Source organism: Patagioenas fasciata, chromosome 2, assembly GCF_037038585.1.
Source record: "Patagioenas fasciata isolate bPatFas1 chromosome 2, bPatFas1.hap1, whole genome shotgun sequence".
NCBI lineage: Eukaryota > Metazoa > Chordata > Aves > Columbiformes > Columbidae > Patagioenas > Patagioenas fasciata.
Genome location: NC_092521.1, coordinates 150,924,347 through 150,951,670, shown reverse-complemented (window position 1 = coordinate 150,951,670; position 27,324 = coordinate 150,924,347). Strand labels below are relative to the sequence as shown.

Genomic DNA, 27,324 nt, shown 5'->3' with positions numbered 1-27,324 from the left:
TTAGATATTACATAATTGAGGGGAAGTTATTTTTGATTGTTATATTAAAGCAAAATTGATTCAAGATCTACAGCTGAAAAGTCTCCAGCAGCATATAATGCCATGAATTAATGTGGTGTTTCTCTAACCTGGAACCATCACATATTTCTGAGTATGACACATACCAATGAGTATTAAGATAATTATCAATAATGTTTCTTAATTTTCTGTTAATTGCATTTTATAAAAATGAAAATATTAAAAGCTCATATAACATTACAAATGCTTATGAGAGCCTTTCATTTGGAGCCCTCCAAAAACGGCAAGAAATTATGTCTAGCAAACTTCTGTTAGGAATGCCATCTTGTGGTTACAAGCTGTATGTAACAACTATTCGAGGTAATTTCAACTAAATTTTTACCTGCAAAATACTGGTTTTGCAGAAATGAGTTATTTATATATGACCCTTCAGAACTCTATTGTAATATTTTATTAACCATTCTGAATGAAAATGACTGTGAATATGGCTTTCCCGTCCCCATCTGTATTTAATGCTAATTAATTATGTAGGGAGCACTAGTTTCATTAGAAGATCAGATGCATTTATTAGCATTTTAAATAGAACCAGATTGCTACATATACTTAGTAAAAAAGTCCACTCAATTCCTACTCTATTTAGATATATTTTAGTGAATTAGTGAATTTAGTGAATCTCAAATGCATAGAAAATACATTTTTCTCAAAATATGTTTCTGGAGCAGAACCCTAGGAGCACACTTCAGCTTCTCTACACTTTATGGAGCATCTTTGGTTGGTATATAAAACGTTGCATTTAACTATAAAAAGGAAACATTGGATTTTTCAATTTTTCTTCTATAGATCTCACTATGAGCTCAAAATGAATTGAAAATGGCCATTGGATCACAACTTGCTCATCAAAGAAGAGAGAAATGTTAGGTAGATGATACTGGAAAGAAGGCGTTGAAAAGCATCTAATAAACTTTAAAAGATCTGTGACTTTCAAAAGCGTAGAAAAAAAAATAATTAGCTACATTCAATGTAGTTGACATGTGCATAGGCACTTTCCTACTGTGTATGTTCACCTCATTTTCATAATGAAAGTATATGTTGCCCAAACCATCACAACACATATTGTATAATGAAATTTAAAACTAATGAACCATATCCTAATAGCCATGAGTTAAGTCAGGGCGTGCATTAGTAGTCCATTTGCAGTCCTCTAGAGACAGAAAGAACAAGGCCAAACATACCCAGCAGCCTGTTTAATGCACAACTTGTTCTGTGTACTGACAGTGCTATAGCATATATATAACTGAAATGAGTTCACCATCTCTAGCACTCAAAGCTCTGTGAAATACTGCTCAGATTTGTGTTAGCATGCAAGTCACTCCTGGGGTGGTCAAACAGGACTGCTGGGATTACTTAGTTTGACCTCCTGCATAACATGGATCTGACTTACACGAATTAGTCCTCTATCAAATCCCATCTTTTCAGGAAATTATCTAACACATCCAGACTAGAGAAACCTTTACCATTCTGTTACATGCCTTTATCTCTTCTTGTAACATGTCCAGCTTCTTAGTTAAAGTCACTGAATCACTCGTCTCTGCTAGATGGAACTGATCAAATTTTTGCTCCAAAGATGGTTCTTCCAAGTTCACTCTCCTTTCACTAAACTAAGTAGCTTCTGCTTATTGAAACTCTCACGTCAGTGCTTCTCTTTAAACCTTTTATTCCTTTCACAACTCTTTTCTGTCCAATTTTTCAGCATTACTGGAAATTTTGACTATTTTATAGTAGTTGGGCATAGCACTCTTCTAAAAGGTTACACCAAAGTCAAATATAGACAGCAATATTACTTCCCTAACAGTATTATTTGCGTTTCTAAACCTGAGGATCAGACCAGTCCTTTTGGCCACAAGGCATGCTGAAAATCCATGTTCAGTTGAGCATGCACATCATCTCTAGACACTGTTCAAAGTCAGCATTGCTTTGTCTGGTAAGGATGCCCTCAAACCTCTGCTCCCAGAGACATTTGATATTTTTGATGTGGGTTTATTGTTTTATACATACTTTCCTTCCAGGATGATGTAAGTTATCTCACCAACCAAAGTTAATTACTAGATCATTTAATATACACCTAACTTTCAATTAAACACAGGACAGAACACTTCTTTCAAGATTTAAGAATATCAAATTCTGAAATCACTTCCTCTAGGGGATTTTCTTTACATCACATTGATAGGTATTTAAGAACATATTTGCAAAGACAATGCTACAGAGTTGATCCCACAGTATTTATGTAGAAAAAAATATAGTGCATACAAATGACTAATGATGTTTCAGGCATGCCAAACATGATATACTTAATAACCATATGTGTTCTTGATGTCCTTAAAGAGCAAAGTCGACCTCTTCAAAAACAAGAATCTTCCCTTCAGATTTCCATCTGCTAAAATATCCCATCACCTCAGAAACTTAAATAGCTCTTCTTCCTAAATTGTGAGATACTAAGAAAACAGAGTTATCTTCTGAAGTCATCCCTAGGCACTCCATTCACCTTTTACCTCAAATCAGTCTCTGTCACCCTGAGAAACAGGACTGTGACTAGAGACACGCAGTGAGCAGCTGGCAAGTCTGTAAGCAAATGAAGTATTTTCCATATAAATATTCTTATAATAAAATGTGTAAATATAGACATTACATTTGTCCATACATTTGTTACAATTGTCCTTATGGTTTTTCATGTAGTATTAGTGTTCGGTAAAGATTTATCTTTACAGAAGAAGAATAGCTTAACTAAAGCTATGCTATTGCTGCAGCTCAGCAAAGCTAGTACAAATATGTATGCGTGCATGCTCACACTCTCTGTAAACCTGGTTAACATTGATTTAGACTGCAGCATCCTATCTTTGGACAAATAGGAGCAAGCCTAAATGGTTTAAAGAATCCTGCTAACCATTGCAATATAGATTTTCTTTTGTGCATCGTTAGCTGCCTTAAGAAGTTAACAGAAAATATTGCATGACAACATTTAGTGTGCACATTTGCAAAAGACAAAAAAAAATGACACCTGTGTCCAATTTAAACATTAATGCCCCTTGAATCTTTCATAATACTGATAGTGGGGGAAAAAGCACAGTCACAGTAGCACAATGTTTGTTGAACCACAGTTTTTTTCTGACTGACATTTAGAAAAGCTGGGCTGGGAAGCTGGAAGGAGTGCTTCTATCATTATCCTATCCCTCTGAAGTCAGCTATCATAACAAATACACCGGAGATAGTTTCTTTTCCATCCCTCCAGGCCCAGCAGGACAAGGCAAAACACAACATTGTACATTACAGCTACCACCACACAGCATCAGCATGGGGTCACAAGTACCGTGTATATCCAGGACCATGATACTGCTGCAGCATTTTACAGTGCCCACTACTAGAATCCACAAGCAGATCTGGTGCATAAAAATAGTCCACTAAAGTTATAAGGAAGTCCAAAAATTAATTCATTATGTCTAAAAATTAGTTAATACTGTATTGTAAAAACCTTTAGAAATCCTGAGAAACATAGTAATACCATACATGCTCTTTAACCGCTGCCTTTATAAACCATAACTTCACATAGAAAGCCCATAACTAACTACAACTGCTCATTTTTTTACTTATTCAATTAATATCAACGGTTATAATGGCTCATGTGAAATGAAAATAGCTAATAGGAATTTTACTAATTCGCTCTCCTTCAATCCAAGCTTGAGTTGCTGCCATGAATTTTGAAATATTCTTTGAGTCATGCCAAAATAAATTCTCTGTTAGTTTAGTTTTGACTGTTTTATCTAATAATCAGTTAAGTCAAGGTCGAACGCTGGCTTCTAGCCAAATCTTTAGAATCTCAGCTTTTCTCTTCTGCGTACTTTGTATGAAAACAGCTCTTCTTTGTAGACATTTCTATAAAGTATTGTAACAGCATGTGACAAATTGCTGGGCAGGGTGCTAGATAATCCCATCTAGGTTCCCTTTCTCACAACAGGTTGGACCAGATGATGTTTTGAGGTCCATTCCAACCTGGGCTGTTCTATGATTCTGTGAAAATAAAAATAACAAACTGTTTTCCAGAGTTACCACAGAAATAGTGAACAAGGATTGAGCAGAGAAAAAAAAACAGAAAGGTCCTGAAAAGGCATCCAAGAATGGCAGAAACTAGAAAGCTATTGTGTCACACCTTTGTTATCAGTGACATTTAATTTTATTGTATAATGTATTCACTGTTGCAAACACACATCATACTTGGGCCTTTACCTTACACCGGAAGAAATGACAATTTTTAAAAATAGTTTGCTAGACAGTGTCTTCTTTACTTCTAATGTGGCAAAAAGTATAAGCAGACATGTGAAAGAAGCTTGGCAATCTAGGCACAGTTCAAAATACCAACTGAGTCCTGACATCTAGGAGATGTTGCCTCTTGAAGAGGCAAAAGTGTTGTCAATTACCACCTCCCTTGCCAACACTTTCCCTATTTGAATCTTGTCAGGAAGCACAACCTCCCATAGCTATACATCTTCACATGCGATGACTCCTAGCTCTTCCCCTGTAAGTTATGCCACTCAAAACTTGCCAATATATCATTTTAGCTTTTCTACTAGTGTGAAATGTAGTTATACTTTATGCCCTTCCCATATATAAACTACAGTTAGCACAGTAAGTTTGTCCATAACCACATGATCTCCTAGGGCAATCTGCTCTACTTTTTCTTGATGCAAAAAAACAATAAACAGCCTGTCATTAGCAAAATCAGATTGTTAAGATAGATCTGTTCTAACTTACACAATGAATACCTATGATGCTATCACACCTTCCAGACACTGGAATTCATCCTTCACTTTCCTTTATGAGATCCCAAGAACTTTGGGAAGCTTCTTTCATGTACTAATTAATACAAAGCTAGAATAGAATATCAAGGAAAGTAATTTTTTTAAAAATATGAAAACAGAAGTAATTATAATAAGAAAGCTATGTGACTTCTAAGATAAAACTTATATTCTCAAAGCTCAGAAGACAAGAAATAAACGTACATAAATAGTGAAATGTGGTTCTTATATAAGGAGACTGCTGCTACTACTAGCAAATTCTTCTATAGCATTAAAAAAGGTTTCAAATAGAAAAGATCTAGGAAAGAGACTACAATACAGTGGAGGAAGAGTCACATCTCAAAACTTATTAAAAATATCAAATGAAAGATTTTATTTTACACAGGAAAATATCTGGGGGAAAAAAATCTGAAAAACAAAATAACCAGATTTATATAAATGCTGGCTTCACAATACATAAAAAACATTATACAAGAATCTAACATACCACCAGACTGAATAGTTCAAGGATTAACAATACAAGTATACTTCAAACTTCGTAGTGAAATCGACCCTCATTAGTAACATACAAACATCATTATAATACATTACCATATTTCAGTGCGCTAAGTGAGGTTAGTTAAAGTTGAACTAATCACCTATTAACCAAATGATCATATTATTCTCGCAACAAAACAAGAGCTATTAGTTTCAGAAAAGTCAGACTTCATTATCTTCCTCCTTTCACAGAGAATGCTTCAGGGTTGTGAAGAAGACAACACTACCAAGGAAAGCCAGCATTACTGCTGTCTCTACTATGCACGACCTGCAAAAAAGTATTCCAATCTTTTACACTCTCAATTCACAACGCTACATGACATCTATAAAAACTCTCAAGTGTTACTTACAAATACCGTTCAAAACTTGATAACTGAGTGTAAAACTGTGGCTGTTACGCTGTGGCCTGGACACAAGCCAGATGAATCATGACCTTATTAAAACATGCAGATTGTTAATAAGGTCTCACAATTGACACAGTGGACATCGGATCAACTACTCAGAAAACTTTCATAAAATGATTTTGAATTAAGGTTTCTATACAGGACATCAGCATACTCATATCAGCAGCACAGACTCGGTGATCCTCATTCCCCTTCTTTTTCAGGGTCTCTAATAGGCCCCAGTGGATCGGAGGCAGAGGGTTGTAAGAATTCAGCAAGTGAAGCTGACTTAATGGATTCTGTTTTATTTCTGCAATCCTCAAGGCCCTCAAGATAGCAGGTGCAAACTTAGAATAATGAGCCGTAGATGAAATAATAATTGGGCAAGTTCTGTCTTGTAATCGATCTGCGACTACTTTAGCAACAGCTGTGTGTGTATCCAAAATATATCCTGTAGTACTGTATACAGAGTGAATGGCAGCTAGACACTCCTCCTCAGAGCACCACCCAGCCACCACATCCTGCTGAAGCTTTTCAAGTAGATCTTTCTGTAGCTGGAAGTGGCCCTGTTTTTCCAGCTGCTTATATAACTGTGTCACCAGTTGTCCATCCTCATTTGCAATCAGGTGCAAGTAGCGCTCAAGATTGGAGGACTTCAAAATATCTACTGCTGGTGAAAAAGTGGGAATTAATTTTCTTCCCCTCAAATCATAAACACCTGTCCTTATGAAGTCAGTCAAAACATTATTTTCATTGGAAGCACAAATACATTTTCTAATAGGAATTCCCATCATTTTAGCATACAAAGCAGCCAGTATGTTGCCAAAGTTTCCTGTAGGAATGCAAACATCTACAGGGCTTCCAAAAGGAATAATATCTTGATGAACAAGGTCTAGGTATGCAGAGGCATGATAAACTATCTGAGGAAGCAGTCGTGCCCAGTTTATGGAGTTTGCTGCAGCTAAAGCTGTTCCATATTCTACTGTAAGAAAGCCAGTATAATCAGAATTAGTAAAGATTTGCTTTATAGCTGTCTGGCAAAAATCAAAATCAGATTTGACACCTACTGACCAGGCATTTTCTTTCTGACAGCCAATCATCTGTGATTTTTGAATTGGGCTTACTCCATCCTCAGGAAAAAAATTCATCACAGCAATTCTCTGTTTGTCAGTGTCATGGAGACGACTAAAGCCATCTAGGACGGCACTCCCTGTATCACCAGAAGTAGCTACCAGAACCAAGTAATTGCAGCTTCTGGGAATACAGTATGCAAATATATGTGGCACCATCTGCAATGCAAAATCTTTAAACGATGCTGTTGGTCCATGAAATAATTCAAGGAGAAATTGATTCCCTGCCAGATGCCTAACTGGGGCAATTTTAGAACAAGTAAAGTTTTCTCCATAAGCAGTTTCAGTAATTTCTGCCAGCTTAGAAGCAGGAATATCAGCAGGATGTATGCATCCTTCTAATATCACCTGGGCTCTTTCAATGTAAGTTGCTTCTATTAGGCTTTGCCATTCTCCAACAGTGAATTTTGGAAGTCCTCTCTCAGGAACAAAGAGTCCTCCATCAGGGGCTAAGCCCTCAATAACAACGTCACTGAAGTATTTATGAGAGTTTTTCTCCATACTCCTTTCAGACCTACTAGACCTAGTCGAAATGAAAGTTTCCAGTTCTGAGTTTTGATATCTCTTCACAGCATCAAGTACCTTTTCTGCTACAACCTCTGCTGCATCATCCCCTCCACAAAGAACACGGATGTCGTACCACCTTCTGTAGAACTGCTTCCTGAACTGAAGTATGTCCTTGAGAGAAATACCAGGAGACTGGCCCACAATGCGATCCACTTTCATTGATTTCAGCCTGCTCATAATGACTGCTGTGGGCACATCCAGATAGACAACTATTCCGTTTTTCTTCATATGCTGCATGCCAGCAGAATGCATTGGATTGGACCCAGTAAGGGAAATGACACTTCCAGATGCTGAAAACTTCAACAGGGTTTTTCCTTCCTCCTCTAAAAATTGTTCATTACCAACATCCTGCAGTTTTTCCGACACACTCATATTCCAGGTTCTTTCAAGGACATCATCATCTATGTCTATGACAGGGCAATCTAGTTTCTGACCTACTATTCTCCCAACTGTTGTTTTCCCAGCACCTGGAGGTCCCATCAGGATAATATTTTTGCTTCCAACAAGAGTATGACTTGAGAACCATGACTTCCATATCTGTGCAAATGCAACAGGTCTTGAAAGCATGAGTTTTAAATACATGCTTGAAACACTGTTTTGGGTTATTAGTCTTAAAGGCCAATACTGACAAACACGAAACATCTTCTGCTGGGTTGTTTTGCCTTTATTTTCTTTTTTTCAAGCCAACTTGATAATCCACTTACCTGCTTCAAAAAGAGAAGAACAATAATTAGTCCTTCAGCAAACATCTAGGAAAAAAACCTACGGGATATGAAATTAAGAACAACAAGAATTCAAACATAAATTCAGTTACGACTTCATCAGTGCCAGGGAAGTGTTTTTCAGAACAAGACTCATTCCCCTCTCTTGAATAGGTCCAGCTGGCTTCCACTGACAAATCCAGCTTCAAACAGTTCATGTCCTCAGGGTAAACAGAGATATGCACTACAACACTACTTGCAAATCATACTGTTTATAGGAATTCAAAACCAATTAGTTTTTCCTCTATCAGAATTACTTTTAAGTATGTATTTACAAATAAAGAAGATTAACTAAATTACCTTTTTGTAATCAAAATGTTAAGAAAATATGCATTTGTCCCACCTCCCAAGATGCCTTTGATTTCTTGTATTTTATTTCTAAAAAAAAAACAACATCATGCAGGACCAACTTAAATACACGGAAAACTCACAGACTTGTGCAACAGCAAGGCTGGAATAGTGGCATCCAATTTTCTTCTGAAGGGGTGGCAAACCAAGTAAGCGATTTGTGAAGAACTCCTATATCAGAGTTGTAGTGAGTGCAGTTTGTGTACAGCACAAGAGAGAAAGAAAGAAGACGTCATGAAGACACCTAGTCTGGGAAAAAAAAAAAGTCACAAGGAAAGCTGGATCTCCAACAAAGGCTAAGTACAAGAAGCTCTCAATGTGGTATTGTGTTTGCTTAGATAAATCAACACCAGTGTTAGCATGAAATGCAGCACATGACTCATGCATGCTGTTTAGGGCAAAGGGGAAAGGACTCTAAATCTCCATAAGCGGGGGGGAGGCAGAAATCAGCTCAAATTTGCACAGAAAATCCCTACAGAGTAACTTTTCATGTTAGGTAGGCAAACAAGTATCATTTTGTTATTGTTATTTATTCATTGTTCATGACAAAAAAAAAAATGCTTAAAGAAAAGCAACAATGAACTTCCTTTTAGGAAATTAATGAAATTTTAATGTAAAAATTCAACTTACTTATCAATTCTAAATATAAATATTTATCTATAATTTGCAATATATATATATATAAATCAACATTTTTAAAAGAAATTATTACTTTTAGTTGCTATAGTACACAGTACAAAGAGATAGTTGACTTTTTTTATTTTCCTCATGGCACTGTAACATGTCACCAAAATGACAATCAGCAACTTCTAATAATTACATTTTAAAGATTCAATCTAGCTGCTCGTACCCCAGCATTTACTTTTAAGTGGTGTTTGTTTTTTGTTTGGTTTGGTTGGTTTTGTGTGTGTGTTTTTTGTAGTTTGTTCTTGGTTTGGTTTTGGTGGGGTTTTTTGGTGGTTTTGTTCGTTTGTTGTTGTTGTTGGTTTGTTTGGTTGGTTTTTAGTTTATATATGAGCTACTTCTATTAGTTAAAAAAAAAAAGTAATGAGAATGTGTTTCCCCATGCTAATCAAGCCACACTAAATAAAACAATTAAAGGAATTCACTAAAGACTAAGTTTCCAAATCCTTCAATTGTTCAGTGCCATTTCTCTGGATGCTCTCCAGTCCAACAGCCTTTTGTCACTGTGGAAAGCAGGAGAAGGCCTGGAATTGCACTAAAGGCAAATGAGCACCAAATGGGAACTGCACCCTCTTCCAAAGACCTACTCATGGTTAACCCATGTTTAGATTTACCACAAGTCCTCTAAGACTCCGCTGTTCCTCATCAGTATGCATGAGATCAAATTACTCCAGAGTCACAGGTCACAAATGTCAAAAATGAAACAGAAACTCAAGTTTTGTAAGGGTAAACCACAAGACTCTTCACTTCCAGATGCTCCTTGCTCTAGATTCTGCTCTGCTTCCCCCAGTCCATCTTTTACACTCTGCTCTCTTTACCAAGCTATTAGCATGTCACAAAGTCAATGTACTTCTAAAAATGTAAATCTTTGCATTTGCTCACTTCTGTATGGAAAGATGAGCTTGCAATCAATAAGTCCCTGTATTGGCACCCAGTGCTGTGATTTGATGAACATGCTGTAATTACACAGCATAGATCAGAGTAAAGATGTCCACATCATACTGTACACTTTCCCAATCCCTGTGAAGTAGAAGGGAATGGTCATGTGTAGATAAAATGTAACGTTTTCGTAATAGTCAAAGAGAAAACAATCTGTGAAGAGCAGTTGTAATACCCAGTATAATTATAAAGCTATACCATACTAGTAATGCACTCTAGTGGATACAAACATCCAGAGGAACAGGACCAGAAAGTGATATTTGTATTAAACATCTAGATGTAAATAAGTTTTATCAGCATTTGTAAAAATTTAGAGACAATGTTTTAGTGATTTTATCTCCTGAATGGAAGAATCACTTCAAGCATTATGTATGAACTAAGGGAGCACAAACCATGCCAAGCATAGCAGCCCCCTACCACGGCTAGTTGCACTACAGACTCACTTTGAGGTGCAGGCACTCAGCACATGCTGGACAGCTGCTGACCATAACATCTGGATTGCTTTATGAGTCTAGGCCATAGGGACTTGCATTCCCCCACATTATAGGTGTAGACAAGAATGGAACTAGACCCAGATTTCTGCAGTTATAAGTTTATCATGTTTACATGAAGCTACAAGCAGTCTATGGTAATGTTTGAAATCAGCTTGGTTAATCTGGTGCAAAAATTTGCAGGGAATTTATTTCTTCTGCTGCTCAATCAGTTTTATCCATTCCAGTGTAATTGGTTTTTGCACCATATAAAGTATATTTACACAGAAGCTTGCAAACATTGAATTCAACTGTTTCTTTGAAACCATTTTTTATTCACTTGCAAAACCTTACTGTAAAACCAGCTCAAACTAGACTTTATATCTTGTAGAGTTTACCAGTCTAGTTAGAACACCAAGCCATCCAACTCTAGATATAGCTAATTCTCCCAAAAGAATGCTGTGTTTTTTTTGTAGCAGAGCTTGCATCTCTACCTCAAATGAAATTTTAAGTTTTGACAATATACCTCGACCCTTCATTTGGACAGCTGGCAGCACCTCTATCAGCAGCAAATATCCACAATTTTAACAGACAAGAGTTACAGTGAAAATTGAACTTTGTTACTGGTATAAACACAACGTTTGCAACAACATAACACACGGTTAAAAATCAGTAATGCATCAGTGGCAGTTTGCAGCTGTCAAAGACCTCACGGTAGGTCAAGACTGATAATTATCATATTTCAAAACTGTTAACACACAACAACTTCCATTTGACTTTTCTCAGAGCTTTTAAGCAGAGAAAAAATAAATAATCCCAAGTAACTCACTCGACTCTAACCTTCTCACGATCATCCCACAGACCAAGATCCTGCGTAGGATCCAGCGGAGGTTCCCGCCTTACCCCCGCGCTCCCCCATGACCCGTTCGACGCCCAAAGGTGTCAAAGCCCGGGTGGGAGGAGGGGCGACAGCGCGGTGAAACGCGACATCACAGGGACGGGGCAGACGCGCCCCCCAACCTGGGCTCCCACCTCCCGGGGGAGAGGCGGACGCCCTCGCCCTACCCCGTCCCCGAGGCTCGGCTGAGCCCGGTTCGGTTGGGTCCGGCTCGGTTGGGCCCGGCCCAGCTCGGCTCCACTCGCCCTCAGACGTACCGGCGCGAGCGGGACAACTGCCACAGGCATCGCGCGCGCCTCACGCGACCACCAGCCCCAGCCCCACCACCCGCTTCCCACCGCGCATGCGCACCCACCTGCGCGCCCCACCCCCCCACCACGCCGTCCTCGGCCGCGACGGACGCGCAGCCCAGCCGTACGGCGCGCCCCGACTGCGCCCTGTCGCCTTCAGCTGCGCCAAGTACGCCTGCGCGGCTGCCGCGCAGTCCTGGAAGCGAGGGTGCCTACACGGCCGGTGCCGGCCCTGGCGGAAGCGGGACGGCGTAGGTCCCGCCCCCTCCCGGCGCTGTTACCTAGCAACCAGTTTCCCCTGGTAACTGCGGAGACAACACTGTGCGGGCTCGCGGCGGCCTGAGGGGTTGGGTGGGAGGGAGCCGGGCGCTGGAGCGGGCCGAGGAGCGAGGAAAAGCGAGGAAACGCGAGGAAACGCGAGGTGGGCGCTGCCCCGCGTGCAAGGCCCCCCGGGCGGAGGATGGCGGCGCAGTGTGTCCAGAACAATATCGATAACCTCCTGCCCCGCCTGGAGGAGAAGCCTGTCAAACCTCCCAGGTACGTGGGTATGACAGCACCACTTGCAACACATGGTGACTGGTTCTGGCAAGTAACAGGTATTTAAAAAAAAAAAAAAATCTAGTTCCTTGCTTAGTTATTGCTCCTCCTAATGAGTCACTCACACCTCAGGGTTCACAGCCAGCTCCATGAGCTGGTGATTCAGTTTGGTACCTTCAATACCATAGACAAAGAACTTACAAAGCACTCGTTGCAAGCAGAGGAAATTACGTGACATCTTTGCTGTTCACACAGCAATTTTTCAGTGAGCAGCGGTGGGGTTTTTTATTTTTTTCCCTGTGCCACACTTCCATTCTTTTCATGTGTCAGGTGCATCTTCTGACATTGTTTCTTTTCCTTCTCTTTCTCATTCCCTACCTCAAAAACATTAAAAATGCCTTTGACTCCCTAGTATTAATTCCTCTGAGAGTTTTTGTAAAGTTCTTATTTTATAATTATGCAAACCTATGGTATTTTCTTCAAGTCTCTATTCCTTTATATGAAAGACAGTTATTACGTTACTCTTTCACTGAAAATGCTAACTGTAGGTCGTAACTCAATAGCTTTAAAATGAGTAAAAATATCAGTGACACTCCTCAGCAGAACAGAGATAGTTACCCCTTTTCAGGTAAAAGGGTTCAGACCTATGAGATTCCCAGTTCTGAACCTTTTCCATGTAAAAATAGATAATACATCTTTTGTTTCCAATGTGAACGAAAAGTGATTTTGGCGGACAGACAGAAGTGAAATGACAGTATGGCAAGGCACGCAGCACATTGAATCCATTCCTGTCTTAATACCATTCAGGGATTTGAATACTGCATGGCCATCCGGTTCAGTTTAGGCAAGGGATTCTCTAGGTTGGATACAATCTGACTAAATCCCCTTCTGATCTCATTGACTTCTGTTTTCACCCCACTTATCCAGCTGGTAACAACAGTGATGAACCCGGTTAATAGCCTGATCTGACCAGTTGTAACTAATGCATACAAAAACTAGTTGTTTGTTTGTTTTTTTCCAAATGAAATCATATGTATTTCACTGTCAACTGACCAGGTAGCACTCAGGAAACCAAGGCAAGCATCCTGATTTTCCCCAACTTTGATGTACCAAGGTCCCTAAGGAATAGTAACTGTCTTCTTAAAAATGTATTGTCTTTTCTCCCCATGCAAAATAATGAATGGACTATACTCTCAAGTCACCCATAACTATGTTTTCTTCCTTGCAGCCCTATTTGTTATTGGTGTGTGACAGTATTTAGCCACTTTCTTGGCCTGAAAAGTAACTGAAAAAATACAACTGCCACATTTCTTTGTCCAAAAGAATGCCTATGGATGTCTACAAAAGACTTCTTTAAAAGACAACTTTAAACCATATCCCAATATGTAATAAACTCAATACCTTCTCCTTGACTTTCTCATTCCAAGGCTGTGTGAACCCTACTAGGTCAAACTTTCTCTACTGTGTGGCTATGATGCCACTCCTAGTAAATGGTGAGTAATGCAATAATTTATGATTGTGGTGGGTTTGTGCCTATGTCTTGGCTGTTTGCCACGAATTTAACAGAAAAAAATAAGGAAAACCTCATTCCTTATAATTAGAGGTATTTCTGGAATTGTATGTAATCTCATGTACATAATCCTCTTATTGATTTTGGAGACCAAATCTCCAGAAGACAAAATATCTCCACATTTTTAATGAAATCTTACATTTTCTGATGTTGTGATCGAGTACAAATACACATCTTGGACATTTGCAGCTCATATACAAAAGCTTTTTTCAGTGTTGTTACAATGACTGTCCTTCACTGGCCCAGCATTACATCATTCCTTTCATCCTATTACAGTATTTCTGTAAAATAGGTTGCATTATGTGTAGTCTTTTTGTTCTTTTTTCCTTACCTGGAAACATGGTATAGTTTTTTTCATACACACTTAAGGCTTTTTTTTCTGTGAAAGAAGAGAACAACTGTTCATCAGCTTTTGTCTACCGTAAATGAATATGACATGTTTTCTAAATATAGGCAGATTTTAAAAGGTACAACACGGTAGCCTTAGCTTCAGGAACAGGGAGTTCTGCTCCTTCAGGAAAACATCTGTGACAGCTCAGTCCGTCAGAGAGAGGCAAGTTGTTGCTAATCAGCTAACAATCAGCAGTTGGCTTCTTTTGGGGAACATGTATGCATACTTTGATTAAAGCAGAAGTTACAGTGCCATATGCAATATTACACCAGAACAGCAGTGTGTACATACCCTGTACATACAGCTTTTCATGTCTGAGCTCTTACTGATTTTCACATTAGCCATTTCAGTTAGTGCCAAAACCACCACTGATTACACAGGATTATAGTTTGGATCTGTGTAATATAAGAAATACACAGTTTGCTCTGCTGTTCCGGAGCAGTCATCAATCTCATCTAATCTCTTATAACAGTCTGTAACAGATGGTTCAACGGGAACACTGAGACAATGGTACAGTGGACTGTATCGAGATAAACTGATGATCAAGGACATTCTGTCCAACTCTCGACTACGTTTGACATATTTTCTAAAACATGAGGTTTTGCATACCTCTAAAATATGTTTCATCCCATAGAGTGAAGCAGTGAATATTCTCATTATCAATACAGATCTCATCTATTTTGAAGCCAACTGAGCTTCTCCTTACATGTGTTTGATTGCTGTGTAAGGCCCTACAATGTACTGCAACTGCAGCTTCTGGAACAGCTGAAATAGATACATTGGCATTTGCATCTTTCCCATACTACAAACTTTCAAATACAGAAAATCTGGAAAAGTAGGTTCATTTTTCTATAGATGCACAACAGCTGCATTTTTGGGTGCATTTTTGAACAAAACAGCCACGTTAAAAAAAAAATTCAGTTAATTAAAAAATAAAGACCAAAGTGTATAATACATAACCTCATAAAAATTCATGCAAGCAAAACTCAAAGCAGTTTATTTCCAAAATTTAGGGTTTGTTGAGTTTCAAAATGTCTGTGTTCAGTATTTATGTGAACAGTACACACAGGAACCATTTTCCAATATGTGACAATACTGACTTTGGAGCACCAGAGAGGAAGGAAGAATCAAGCTAGCTTCAGAATCAGAAGTACAAGTTGTCAGTGAAGTGCTGGGCTTAGCGTTAGTGTGGAGGTTGTGTGAATGATGGCCTTTATTTGGGAGAGAGTACAAAACAAAATAGGCTTTTGGCACGAACTACTGCAAAAATCTATATTATTTGAAGAAGTATTTTTAATATGTTTCTGACCTTTAACTTCTTTATGGCTATTTTTTAATGTCTAAGGTATATATCCACTTTTCGACCATCCGTGAAATGTGAAGCAGCAAAAAATAAGGCTCAGTGCAAAACTATGGGACCAGCAAAAGTTGCAGTGCCAACTCCAAACAACTTTCTGCAGAAACATTCAAAGGAACCCAAGCTACCAGCAAGTAAGTGTACACATGCAATATATGAAATGTAATGCATTTTTTTTTAAATTTCAAAATTGATAATATTAATATTGAAAGTAACAGTTGTGGACAATTTTTTTTTTTGTGTATGCTGGGGCAGTTTCCACTGTTCCTTTTATAGTATCTATGATACCAAAGTTATTTCTCCATTTTATAAAAAGATTTCTTATTTATTGTATAAAATGCTGAAAAAAGCAACAGGGAAATGATGTATGTGATGAGCGAACACAGTAAGCATTTACTGTCATGTGATACAAAACCAGCTGAAACACAAAGAAAAATTATCTCTTTTGGCTGCAGCTATTCAGATGTCGAAGATGTGTTAATGATATGTGCTATCCTGCTGACATTTCAATTACTAATTATGTAGTTTAGATTTGTACACCATTCTTTTCTGCAACTGATTATTAATATCAAAGTAAATAATATAAATGGGGGTATTAAAAGTGAATTTTTTTAATGCTTTAAGAGATATGGGAAAAGTATGTGTGCCTTTCTTGATGCTATAACTAATATAGAAATTTTCAGCACTCATTGTGAGTTCTTATTCCCATAGCATTAAATTGGCTGGCAGTTTTCAAAGCATAGAATTTTTTTGAGAGCTACATGTCACGGAAATAAGAAAACTGGAATATTTTCTTGCAAAATGCATCTTGTCTTTGGGCAGAAACCATAATTCTAGGTAAAAGGAGCTGACAGTTCTAATGCTCAGCCTCACGGCTTGTTGTGCAAGGGTGGAGTGACTTTCCTAGTGCTGTTGGAGTTCTAAGTGCATTCCTGTCAGAATTTGTAATTGAGTTCTAAAGTTTCAGCTTGAAATTGTTTTTAGCCTGGAAAAATAGAAAAGCGCTAAGAGAACGTAGGAGCCCAGCACCCAAATTTGCACAGCACATGCAAGTGGCTTTAGCACTGAAAATACAGGCTGTCCCAGGAGGCTTTGGAGGCTTTAATGCTTCAGGCAATATGGCCTATTAGAACCTTAAGATAAGCTTTGGTCCCAGAGGTCCTGTGGACATCCTTAGTCATTTTTGAATAAAGTCTTCACTTTTTCAGGAAATCTGAACAGTGAGTGTAGTACTTAATGACACCTGAGCATTGCTATAATAGTGTTTTAGATGGGTGTAGGAAAGAAGGCTGATTCACCAAAATTGTGGAACAGTCTGTGAGATCCCTTTTAAGTACTTGTGTTATAAAATTATGTACTTCATATTTGCTATATATTGAGATACAGCACTCTGACCCATTTTTCTCAGACAAGCAGTTCACAATATTTCTGTTTCAACTTGTTGATTCAGAGCTTCATAACAGCAATATGTGCTTGGGTGTTTGTATTTGGAGTCAATGTACCAGAGCCTCAAAATGACTATGCCACATCGTAACTTTGATCCAGACTAGTAATTTCATTGCCATGATTAGACCCTAACAGGTCTTCACAGAGAACTGTATCATTAACTCAGGAAGTTCTTGTACCTTTGTTGGATGGAATTTCATACCTACCTCAGAGAAGTTACACAGCTTAATCACCTCTTTTAAACCATGGTTCTTTCATCACTTGGAATTTGACCAGTTGTTGGTTGTCTGAATGGGATTATGTCATTGTCTTTATGGTATCTGTGCCACCTTCAAAACTTGGTTTGATATAACTAGTTAAAAAATAGATTGCAAGGACAGGACAGAAAGATTTTTTTTCCCCTGAAGTCTGGGATAGTGTCATTCTTTTTAGAGTCTGATTACTCATCACTTCCTTAGAAAAGGTGTGTTTCTTAACCTTCAGCTGGATCTTTTTCTATTACTGGACTCTGGCATTCATTTTAACTAAGCTTGCTTGCTGGCTCCAAAAGTGGGGGCTCCCAAAACAGCAAGTGTGCACCAGTGTACTGCAGGTAAGGGTGAGCCAGTGCTCACTGAGAAGCTTCAGAGATCTTGTTTCCAAAAGGATATCCTATGAGAAATAGTTAAGTCTCTGTGTCCTACAGTACCACGTTATGGCAAGCTATCAGGTTGTAAAAACAAAACCCAGGAAGCTCTGGTTCATGGAGTCAGTATCAGGAAACCAGCTGTTGTAGGAATGAGCTCTGTCACACGTGACATTACACTTATTTTCTGCCAAAGAAGAACATGAACTTAGACAACCTGAATCAAATCATTATCTCTGATAATGACTGTGAGTCAGAGTTATATCTAGTGGGAAATATGGTGGGAAATGAATTGTCTTTCATCACTCACCTGAAGTCAGACTATTTGGGAGACTACTGACTTTCTGTTGGTGCCTTGGAGAAAAGATAACCTGAAAAAGGAGAAGTTTTGATATTCTCTGGAGAAAGGACTGTGAGAAGTTGTTGGTGAGTATTAGGGAGCAGCAAGAGCAGGGCTTTTCCCTAAGAGGAGGTGAGGCAGAAACTGAAGGCAACCACAATGCAGGCTGGGCAAGAACCTCACCAGCAGAAGGGCCAGTCCCACCAAAGCAGAGGCAGACAAGCAGAGCAGGGTGGGGACAAAAATATGTCCTGTCAGTGGCCTAGTGACCATCAGAGAAGTTGGGGTAAGGGGCCAAGTCCATCCACTGATTCCACACAGCTCTTCAGGAGCGGCACTGGGGGCTGGCACAGCTGAGACAGCTCAGCCAGGCACTGACAGCCCAGGGCTGAGCTGAAATGGGGTTCCTGAGCCCAAGGGTGTGGGGTGCAGGGCCATTAGTGCCCTAACAACAAGCATCTCTAGTAAAAGTAGTTTTAATTACATTTGAAAAAGGTCCTGTACTACTGCACTTAAGAGAAAATGTGTGGCATATTATAAGGCAAAACCATCTAGAACAACATAGTATTTCCTAGGTTATGAAACCTCTGTTATGCCAAACAAGCATAATCATTTTCATCATAGTACATTCCTAGTCAATTCTTTCATTGTAGATACAGTTAGTTTCTATTTTTATGTAATTTTGTATGTAATTTTTCCCTTTTGAAAAATGTAATAACATTAAATTGCAAAGCTCTTCATGATTATTGCTGAGAATGTTTACATGCTCAATTCACAGAAAAAAAAGAACAGGATAGTAAGAAATTGCCTGCATTATCAGTGCCACGGAGGACAGATCGCCCAGTTATGGGAATTCAGAGTAAAAAGAATTTTATAAATACAAATGCAGTTGCTGCTATCAAGGGATTGCCTAAAAAGCCTCAACCTATTTATGTTGATAGAAGACAGGGAGATAAATATCTGCTTGAACCTTCAGGACTTGTTCCAAAATATATTAAAAAAAAGGTAAGTTTTATTAAATTATAGTGGAAATCCTAGTAGCAATGCCTATTTTAGATTCTCTATTGCGTTATCCTATGAAATGTTTATGATTCTTTTTGAGATGTTTAGATGCTGCTGCTGTTTGTGGTAGACCTTTGAAATTAATCAAGGAGAAATCCCTGGCACTAGAGTTGTGCCTTACCTTTGCTCTGTATTCACTCACTTATGCTGTCAGCAAAAAATTGGGATAATGGTGCTACTAAAGCAATAGCGTATGTGTTTCATTGGGAACCCAGGGAGTATCTAATGGCAAGGCAAATGGAGTTCTGTGATGGATGAATGCTGGCTCTTTAGGAGAGACAGGCAGGGAAGGGGTTGCCCTTTGGATGAAGGAGCTGTTCAAATATACAGAGCTCTTCTATGGAACAACAGCAGCATGCTGGTTGAGCTTGTGGGTCAGGATCAGAGGAAAGGCCAGTTAGTGTCAAAAGTGTGTTTGTTGTGGACTGTCCAATCAGGTGAGGAACTGGATGAAATCTCTTTAAGCACTTTGAGGAAACCTTCAGATTATAGTGCAGCTTCTTACAGAAGACTTTACCCTCCTTGATATCTGCTGAAAGGACAACACAATGGGATAATGGCAATCCAAAAAGATTCCTGGAGCATGTCAGCAACAGCTTCTTACCACGGTTGGTGGATGAGCCAACCAGTGGTCATGCTCTTCTGGTTCTGCTACTTACAAATGAGGTGTGTTAATAGTAGTCTTGGCTGCATGGGCCATGAAGTAGTTCAAGATCACCTCCTCCTTGGGGAGGCAGGTGGTAATGTACAGACCCTGTACTTCAGGAGACCAAACATCAGCTTCTTCAGGGAACAAGGAGGTAGGACCCTGTGGGAGACAGCTCTGAAAAGCAAAGGAGCTTGAGAATGCTGGCATGCCTTTAAGGACAACTTCCTCCAAGTATAAGGACAGTCCGTTCCACTACTCAGGAAAACAAGACCTATCGGGAGTCTGACTTATCTAAATAGGTAACTCATGACAGACCATTCTGCAAAAAGAGACATGACATATGACATAATTCATAGTTTCTGGCAGAGCTAGACAGGCTTCATTTTACAAAGGATGTAAGGCAAAATAGATGTTTTCCCCCAAGTACATCTGGGATATTCAGAAATTATATTTCCTTCTAGAAACACAGTTCTGCCACATCCAGTATGGGGTAGTTTATCATTCCTAACTAGCCCAATTTTCATGTATGTGTTAAACACTATTTACTCTTTTCTGTGGCATGCAATGTTCAGCAAAAATCAGGATACAGAAAGACCTTTCCAAGAAAGTATTTAAGGAATGTGTTTCAGAATGTAGAATCTGACACCATGTAAATTTGTAAAATAGTTTGCTGTCATTAACAGGTTTCAAACTCCTCACTCAACCATCAATTCTTATAAACAGATGATTTGGTTTCTGGATTCTGTTGTTTTCCAAGTTTGCAAAAAAAAAATGAGGGTAATTGTTTATGTTTTTCTCAGGCTACAAAGACAATCACGTTTGATACTTTAAGAACACAGTGATTTAAGATTTTATTGCTCAGTGGCACAAAATTCCATTTCAAGCTGTCTTTGCAAATGTAATATATTAGGGAGACAGGTATGTCTCTGTTTCCTTCTTAAAAGAACATATAAGAAATTCCTTCCTTACTCTTATAGGATTACGGTATTACACCAAAATATGTAACCCAGAGAAATGAAGAAACAAAGAGAGCTCAGGAAGAATATGAGGCCAGGATCTTGGAAGATCTCAAGAAAAGAGCCATGAAACGGCTGTCTGATGATGAAAGGAGAAGTCTTCTGCAGGTGCATATTTTGATTTAGTGTAAATACTAACATATACAAAAGATTAATTTGGTAATGTAAGTCCATATAAATAGTAAAAGTATACTAGATTTTTGAAGTGAGGCAAAGGAGTCAGCTACTTTTTCACTAGATGGAGCTGTAGAACAGTTGTAAACTGAACTGAAGGGAGCTTAACTAGCTGCAGTTTTAGTCCACATTTACTAGTATTTCAATTCTGTTAGATTTCTGTCCCCCTTGATGACTTAGAATTTTAGTGAAATCTCAAACAAATGCAGAAAATCGCCTATATGGATTTAGTCACAGTTCTGACTCTACTTGTGAATCACAGAAAAATACAAATTGCCTTTTTTTTTTTTTTTAAATTTCCTGATGCATAACATTGCTACTTTTATTGGCAGTTTCTGTCTTCACATTGTGACCTCACTGACTAAAGTATAAGGTTATGCTTTAAAATGTGGCAAAACCAGAAAACAGAATTAAATTGCAAAATGTTCATAGAACTATGACTGGAAAAACTTTATTTGGTTAAGCTGTTTTGGATGCTGTCTTTCATACAGTTTTAATAGCACAAGATTTTCTAAAGATAAATAATACCACAAAATAAGCAGAGCAGAAAAGAGACATTTTTAAAGTATATCCAGTCCTTGAAATGGAATTTCTCATTACAACATTTTAGCCAAATTTCCTATGAAAATTAGGGTTTTTTTTTGTGATATCTGTTTATCAGTCTGTCCCTTAATAACTTGATCTTAGCAGCCACCTGAAACAAATTAGATGGATGGACATCTCCAAGATGCTAAATTCCCACCAAAGAAGCCATCAGAAAATCTAGAGAGAAAACACAGTGTCTAACTCACTTGCAAAGATTAACTGGTTAATCAGCAAACTCCACAAAAGCAAGCACAGTGGTGTCTCTTGCATATGCAGTGAGAGGTAGAAGCTAGGAAGGAGTATGGGAGAGAGGTGAGAGTATTGCATTGATAGCGATATAGAGAACATAACAGCAAGGGTGAAGATTAAGGTATTTTTGTGGTGGGAAAGGTATGGGACAAGCCAATAGTCCAGGAAATTAACTGTGCAGCAGATATATATGTGCAAAAAGACATGCGAGTTCAGCTACTTACAGTTTTGCACTTAGTTTGATTAAAATTATGTTGTGTATTTTTAAAATATGAGAGTGCACTGAAGTATTTTTAATTGAAAAGGTTTTAGATTGTTTTCATTAAATTGGTATTTTCTTTGAAATTTTTCAAAAAAGTTTGCTCTTTCATGGGCCAGATTACTTATACAGTTATATTATCAGGAGGAATTGGTGTCCTCAGGGTATGTGGCTTCTATCCAGTGCTCAACTATAGACACATGGGAATTCCTGTCTTTTAAAATAATCGACATTGCTAGTGAGCACATGTGCCCTATCTGATTTGAAAGAATACGTGGCAATAGATGTCTGAGAACAAAATCAAGCCTCATGAACTTATAAAAACAAAGGGAAAAAAATTGTGCCAACATTTTTTGAACTCTTTCTTCATTGTGCTCAGTTTGGTTGGGATTTTATAAGAATGAAAGAGCATATTTATAAATACAGTACATATTACTCACTGATCCAGCATGTGTTAGAATTTCTTATATAGAGTTATTCAGTTTGTGATCTAGCCCATAGCAACAGTGCTCAGCATATTACATTGTTGTCAGAAGAACTGTGAGGGAGATTTTTACATAGGGAGTCATGATGTGCTTTTGATCTCTCCACTCTAGGGATTGACTAGATTGTGATGAGTGCATGCTCTGATGTGTTTTAAAACTCACTGTTTTCAGTGATTTTCAAACCAGTTTTTACTAATGTACACAAAGAAGTATTATTTAAAAGAAGATATGAATGACTCTTCTATGAAAGTTTTGGAAATGCTGTATTTATTTTCATTACTATATATTTGTAAGCTATACCTGATGTCTGGTAGACTAAGAGCTTTATTTAAATACTTGACAGGCTTGGATTGCAAAGACAAGTAGTATTATAAGACAGAAAATAAATAGCCTTGTTGCTCTTAGTTTCACATGTTAAGGTAGGGTTTTTAAATTTATGTAGATATTGGTATATGAAGCTTGTTGGAATAACCTTTATGGACAACACTTATATGCTTGATACAAATATGCAAAAAGCACAAATAGCTATGTAATAAATACACTGCTTTGAATCAGTAAAATATTAGTTCATGTTAAAAAGTATGTTTTTCTTAGTATTGGCGGGGAGAGCTCATTTTTCATAGAACCGTAGAATCGTCTCGGTGGGAAGAGACCCTCAGGATCACCAAGTCCAACCATAACCTAACCTAACTCTGGCACTAAACCATGTCCCTAAGAACCTCATCTATGCGCTTTTTAAACACCTCCAGGGATGGTGACTCCACCACTTCCCTGGGCAGCCTGTTCCAATGACTGACAACACTTTCCGTGGAGAACTTTTTCCTAATATTCAATCTAAACCTCCCCTGGTGCAACTTGAGGCCATTTCCTCTTGGCCTATCACTTGTTACTAGGGAGCAGAGACCAACACTCTCCATGCTACAACCTCCTTTCAGGTAGTTGTAGACAGCGATAAGGTCTGCCCTCAGCCTCCTTTTCTCCAGGCTAAACAGCCCCAGTTCCCTCAGCTGCTCCTCATTAGACTTGTGCTCCAGACCCCTCACCAGCTTCATCACTTTCCTCTGAACTCTCTCCAGCACCTCAACATCTTTCTTATGATGAGGTGCCCAAACTAAAGACAGGATTCAAGATGGGGCCTCACCAGCACTGAGTACATACAGTGAACATACAGAGTTCTGTTCACAGAGTGGACAAAATCAGATAACTTCTTAGGGGTGTCTTTGAGTTCTTAAATAGATCAGCAATCTTCAAAGCTAAGTCTGTATTAAGAATAATTCCTCTAAATTTAACTTCAGTATGTTAGTCAATTAGCCAGTCTGGGAGAAAAGGTGCTTAACAATAGAGGAGAAGAAGGCCATGAGGTTGGAGATCACAACGTGCCATAAATTCAGCATGTCAGTTGAATCGGCTTTTAGTTATGGAGAACTGAAAACTTTAGTTTGCAACTTCAGTTCTTCATTTTTGAAGACACTTTGTGATCTCCCCTAAGGAAACAGAACTGAGAGCCAAAAATGTTTTCGAAAAGTGTTTTCTCACTAATAGCCCTACTGTATTAATATTATTCACTGATTGCTGCGTGAGTTCCTTTTAGTAGGTGTGATTATTAAGTTCACCCAAATAGTTTTCATGAGGAAATTTGATACAAAGAATAAACTTTGCTAAATCCTCATGTATGCTTGTATAGGATGTGTAGATTTTTATTATCCTTTTGAGGAAAGTAAGAGCAATTGTTGCAGTAACTATGAGGATGTAAAGACAATTTTAAAATTTTATTTCATTTCTCTACCACAGTCTAGTTCTGTTCAGCATGTATTGTTAGATAAAAGTTTGTCTCTGATGTTGAATTAATAGGTTTATGAGTACATTTCAGATAATTGTGTGGGGTTTTTGAAGCAGGGTTTTAGTCTTGAGCTTTCATATATGGAAGATACAGTTCACTTTCTCTAGTAAGGTAATTGTTTGCGTAGCAGCATTCAAGAGAAGTGGCAGCTATTGAAATTAGTGTTGACAGGGTCAGTGACAGCTAGCTTGTTTAGTCCAAATGATAAATAAGTTGCCTGTAGAAGTTACTGTAAATGTAGATTAGGAAGGAAATGCAATTATTTAGAATTTCTTCAAAGTAATTTGCAGAAATTAAAATATTTAGGATCAGTTTGTTGTTCATGGTCTGAGCAAAGTCTCAATTATAGAAAATGAAGCTGGTGGTGAGATGAACTGAAACTGCCATTGAATTTTGGCTGGAGTTCCAAGAATGTGATTACTTAATGTAGGCAACACCACTGTGTGAAATGGTGATATCTGTGGTAGCAAGGTTGCTGTTTATGTGGAAGTGGTTGCTCTAGTGCAGTTTGTAAGATATTTCCTGTTGCATTTTGGAGAAAAGGAGGCATTTGAGTGATATAAGTTTAGAGGCAGCTTTTATGAACTCTGATGAGCATACTAGAATTAGAAACTATGGAGCAGTCCAAGTTGCCTACTTGAAGATCACTGAAAACATAGAAAGTCCCTTATATGGAATAAGGAAGAGTCACGCTTCATTTACCTTGTGCAGTTTTTCTTGAAGATACTGAGGACTGGAAATGAAGTATACAGGCTTCCTTGTGTTCCTGGTAGGCTATGGAGTTGATTGTTAGTCATATTCACATACTTTTTTCCACTTAATCATTTTTGTAGCTCATCCTTCATTAACTAGTTTAATTATTGTTTTGTTGCCTCCTAAAGACTGTAATTTCTCTCTCCAAGGCACAGAGTTTTTTAAAGACCATTTTTATATTGCATCAGAATGAGCAAAAATTATTTCCGTTTCATCTACTTTGCCTTTTAACAATTTAATTAATTTGGTCCAATTACGATGATTAAACATTATCCATGTATTTATTATTTTAACATTCAAGTGACACTTATCAAATGTAATATTAACAAAAAACCTTAAGTAGTTTATGTGCATAGGAAAACTTAGTGAAGTTTTTCTCATATATTTTCTTTTCTTGTAATGGCACTAGGGACTGAAAAAGAACTGGGAGGAAGTGTATCATGAATTTCAGGGTCTTCCAGTACAAATAGACACCGTACCCAAGAAGCTACATAAGGAAAAGCTGGAATTACAGATGAAACAACTGGAGCATGACATAGAAGTAATTGAGAAGCACAAAGTTATCTACATTGCAAATGAGTAAGGAATGTTTTCCAGATATTGCCTCTTTCCTCCTTTTTCTCTATCCCTACATCTCCAAGAACCACCCCCTAAATTCTCAGAAGAAATTGACACCGCCAACTATTCAGAAAGACATATTCAACTAATATAACTATGTAGCTGCTTAGAAAACTTGTTACATATAGCTCTCATCTGTATAATTCACAAAACGTTTTGAAATTCTTAATTAAACTTTGAGTATTAAACCCATGAATTTAGTCTATTATTCCTTGTAATTTTTATTAACTACTAAGATTTCCATAAACATAATACAAAAAGCATAAACAATACTATTTCATATGTTTGAAGCATTTCTTTCTTTGCATAGCCAAAACAAAGTGAAATAATTGGCTGGTGAAGACAGCTTGGTAAATATAACTACAGGGTGGGATGGCTTCTGGACTAGTTATTAAAGAGCTGTTATGCTTTACTTAAAATCCTGAGTGACTGTATTTCTAAACAGCTTGGCTTCTGCAGAACATTTTATGTACTTTACTTATTTTTTTTATACCAAAACCAATTTTTATAGTGGAAGCCCATAATAATGTAGACATTACACAATACAGACACCACATGTGTCTTGTGTGTGTTTATGTACAAATAGCTCTGTGATACTATAGTAAATCTATAACTAAAGTAGAAAAATGTGTTTCAATTGCTATTATGTGTGTAATGCTAGAATGAAAGCACGCGAGTCAGGACCTAGGCAGAAATTATATCAGCACACTATACTGCAATTATTTGCATGACAAGAAAAATTGTTTTTCTTTCCTACCACTTAATCTTTGGGGCAGAACACAGCTTTTTCTGTGTGGTATCAATCATTACCACCAGCAGCTGTTGTGACATCATAGTATCTGATATCAGCAGAGCATGAAGTAAAAAATTTCAAATGAACTATGAGAAGCCAAATTTTCACGTACATTAAGTTCCTTTCATAAACTCGTCAGAGAATGGCTTTGAAGGCTTCACAGTGATTCTAGGCTATATTTCTTGTGCATCCTAAACTTGTCTCTGACATGCAGTAGGAAAGCATGGGTGAGCAAGAATGTGCATTTCGTTCTTTGTAACTTACTGTTAAGCAGTTGTGTTTGGTTTTGAAAAAGATAAGCTGGAAGAACACTGTGGTTTTGTAAAATATGAACTTACTGTTTACTGAAAATAATGACTTATACTGTATATTTTAACAAAACCACACCAATTATAAGCACTTAATAATATGTCACATTATCTCCTAGTGAAGTACAAGATGCGTTTCTTAAGTAATGTAATATAATTAAACATGGCTGTTTCTTCTGGCTTAAAATTAAAAAAAAAAAAAAAACAACCTAGATCTCACTCCAAAACAGCATGCATTCCCACTGCCTCACTTTCAGCTTTTAGTTACTCGTTAGACCATTTTGCTGAGCTAGGTTGAGGATCTAGATTCGGTTCTTCCATTTGTCATCAGTGGAATTTATGGAAATGCAAAGCAGGTGATGGCCTGTCCCAAAATTTGTGACAAGCAACTAGGC

General features: G+C 37.9%; 2 protein-coding genes across 9 annotated transcripts in view; one reads left to right on the top strand and one right to left on the bottom strand.

Moving 5' to 3' along the window:
* Nucleotides 1-5,211: 5,211 nt before the first annotated feature.
* THNSL1 (threonine synthase like 1) overlaps nt 5,212-27,324 on the bottom strand; it is a 31,574-nt gene continuing 9,461 nt past the window's right edge. Inside the window, exons 1-3 of one of the 6 annotated variants that reach the window (XM_065831219.2) lie at nt 11,938-12,083; nt 8,675-8,840; nt 5,212-8,189 (exon numbers count right to left, since the gene is read on the bottom strand). In XM_065831219.2, the coding sequence (XP_065687291.1) occupies nt 5,902-8,124 (2,223 nt within the window). In that variant the 5' untranslated portion in view covers nt 8,125-8,189; nt 8,675-8,840; nt 11,938-12,083 and the 3' untranslated portion in view covers nt 5,212-5,901. The other 5 variants (XM_071805240.1, XM_065831217.2, XM_065831221.2 and 2 more) reach the window with 5 other exon arrangements.
* ENKUR (enkurin, TRPC channel interacting protein) lies at nt 12,233-26,020 on the top strand. Of its 3 annotated transcripts, none has more exons than XM_071805241.1 (6): nt 12,233-12,409; nt 15,716-15,861; nt 18,917-19,143; nt 20,827-20,973; nt 25,169-25,226; nt 25,620-25,784. In XM_071805241.1, the coding sequence occupies exons 1-6, from the start codon at nt 12,333-12,335 to the stop codon at nt 25,652-25,654; spliced, it is 690 nt and encodes a 229-aa protein (XP_071661342.1). In that variant the 5' UTR covers nt 12,233-12,332; the 3' UTR covers nt 25,655-25,784. The 3 variants fall into 3 exon arrangements, with proteins under 3 accessions (XP_071661342.1, XP_065687965.1, XP_071661343.1); XM_071805242.1 differs by lacking the exon at nt 25,169-25,226 and adding an exon at nt 13,638-13,902 and having other exon boundaries at nt 12,321-12,409; nt 25,620-26,020; XM_065831893.2 differs by lacking the exon at nt 25,169-25,226 and having other exon boundaries at nt 12,236-12,409; nt 25,620-26,020.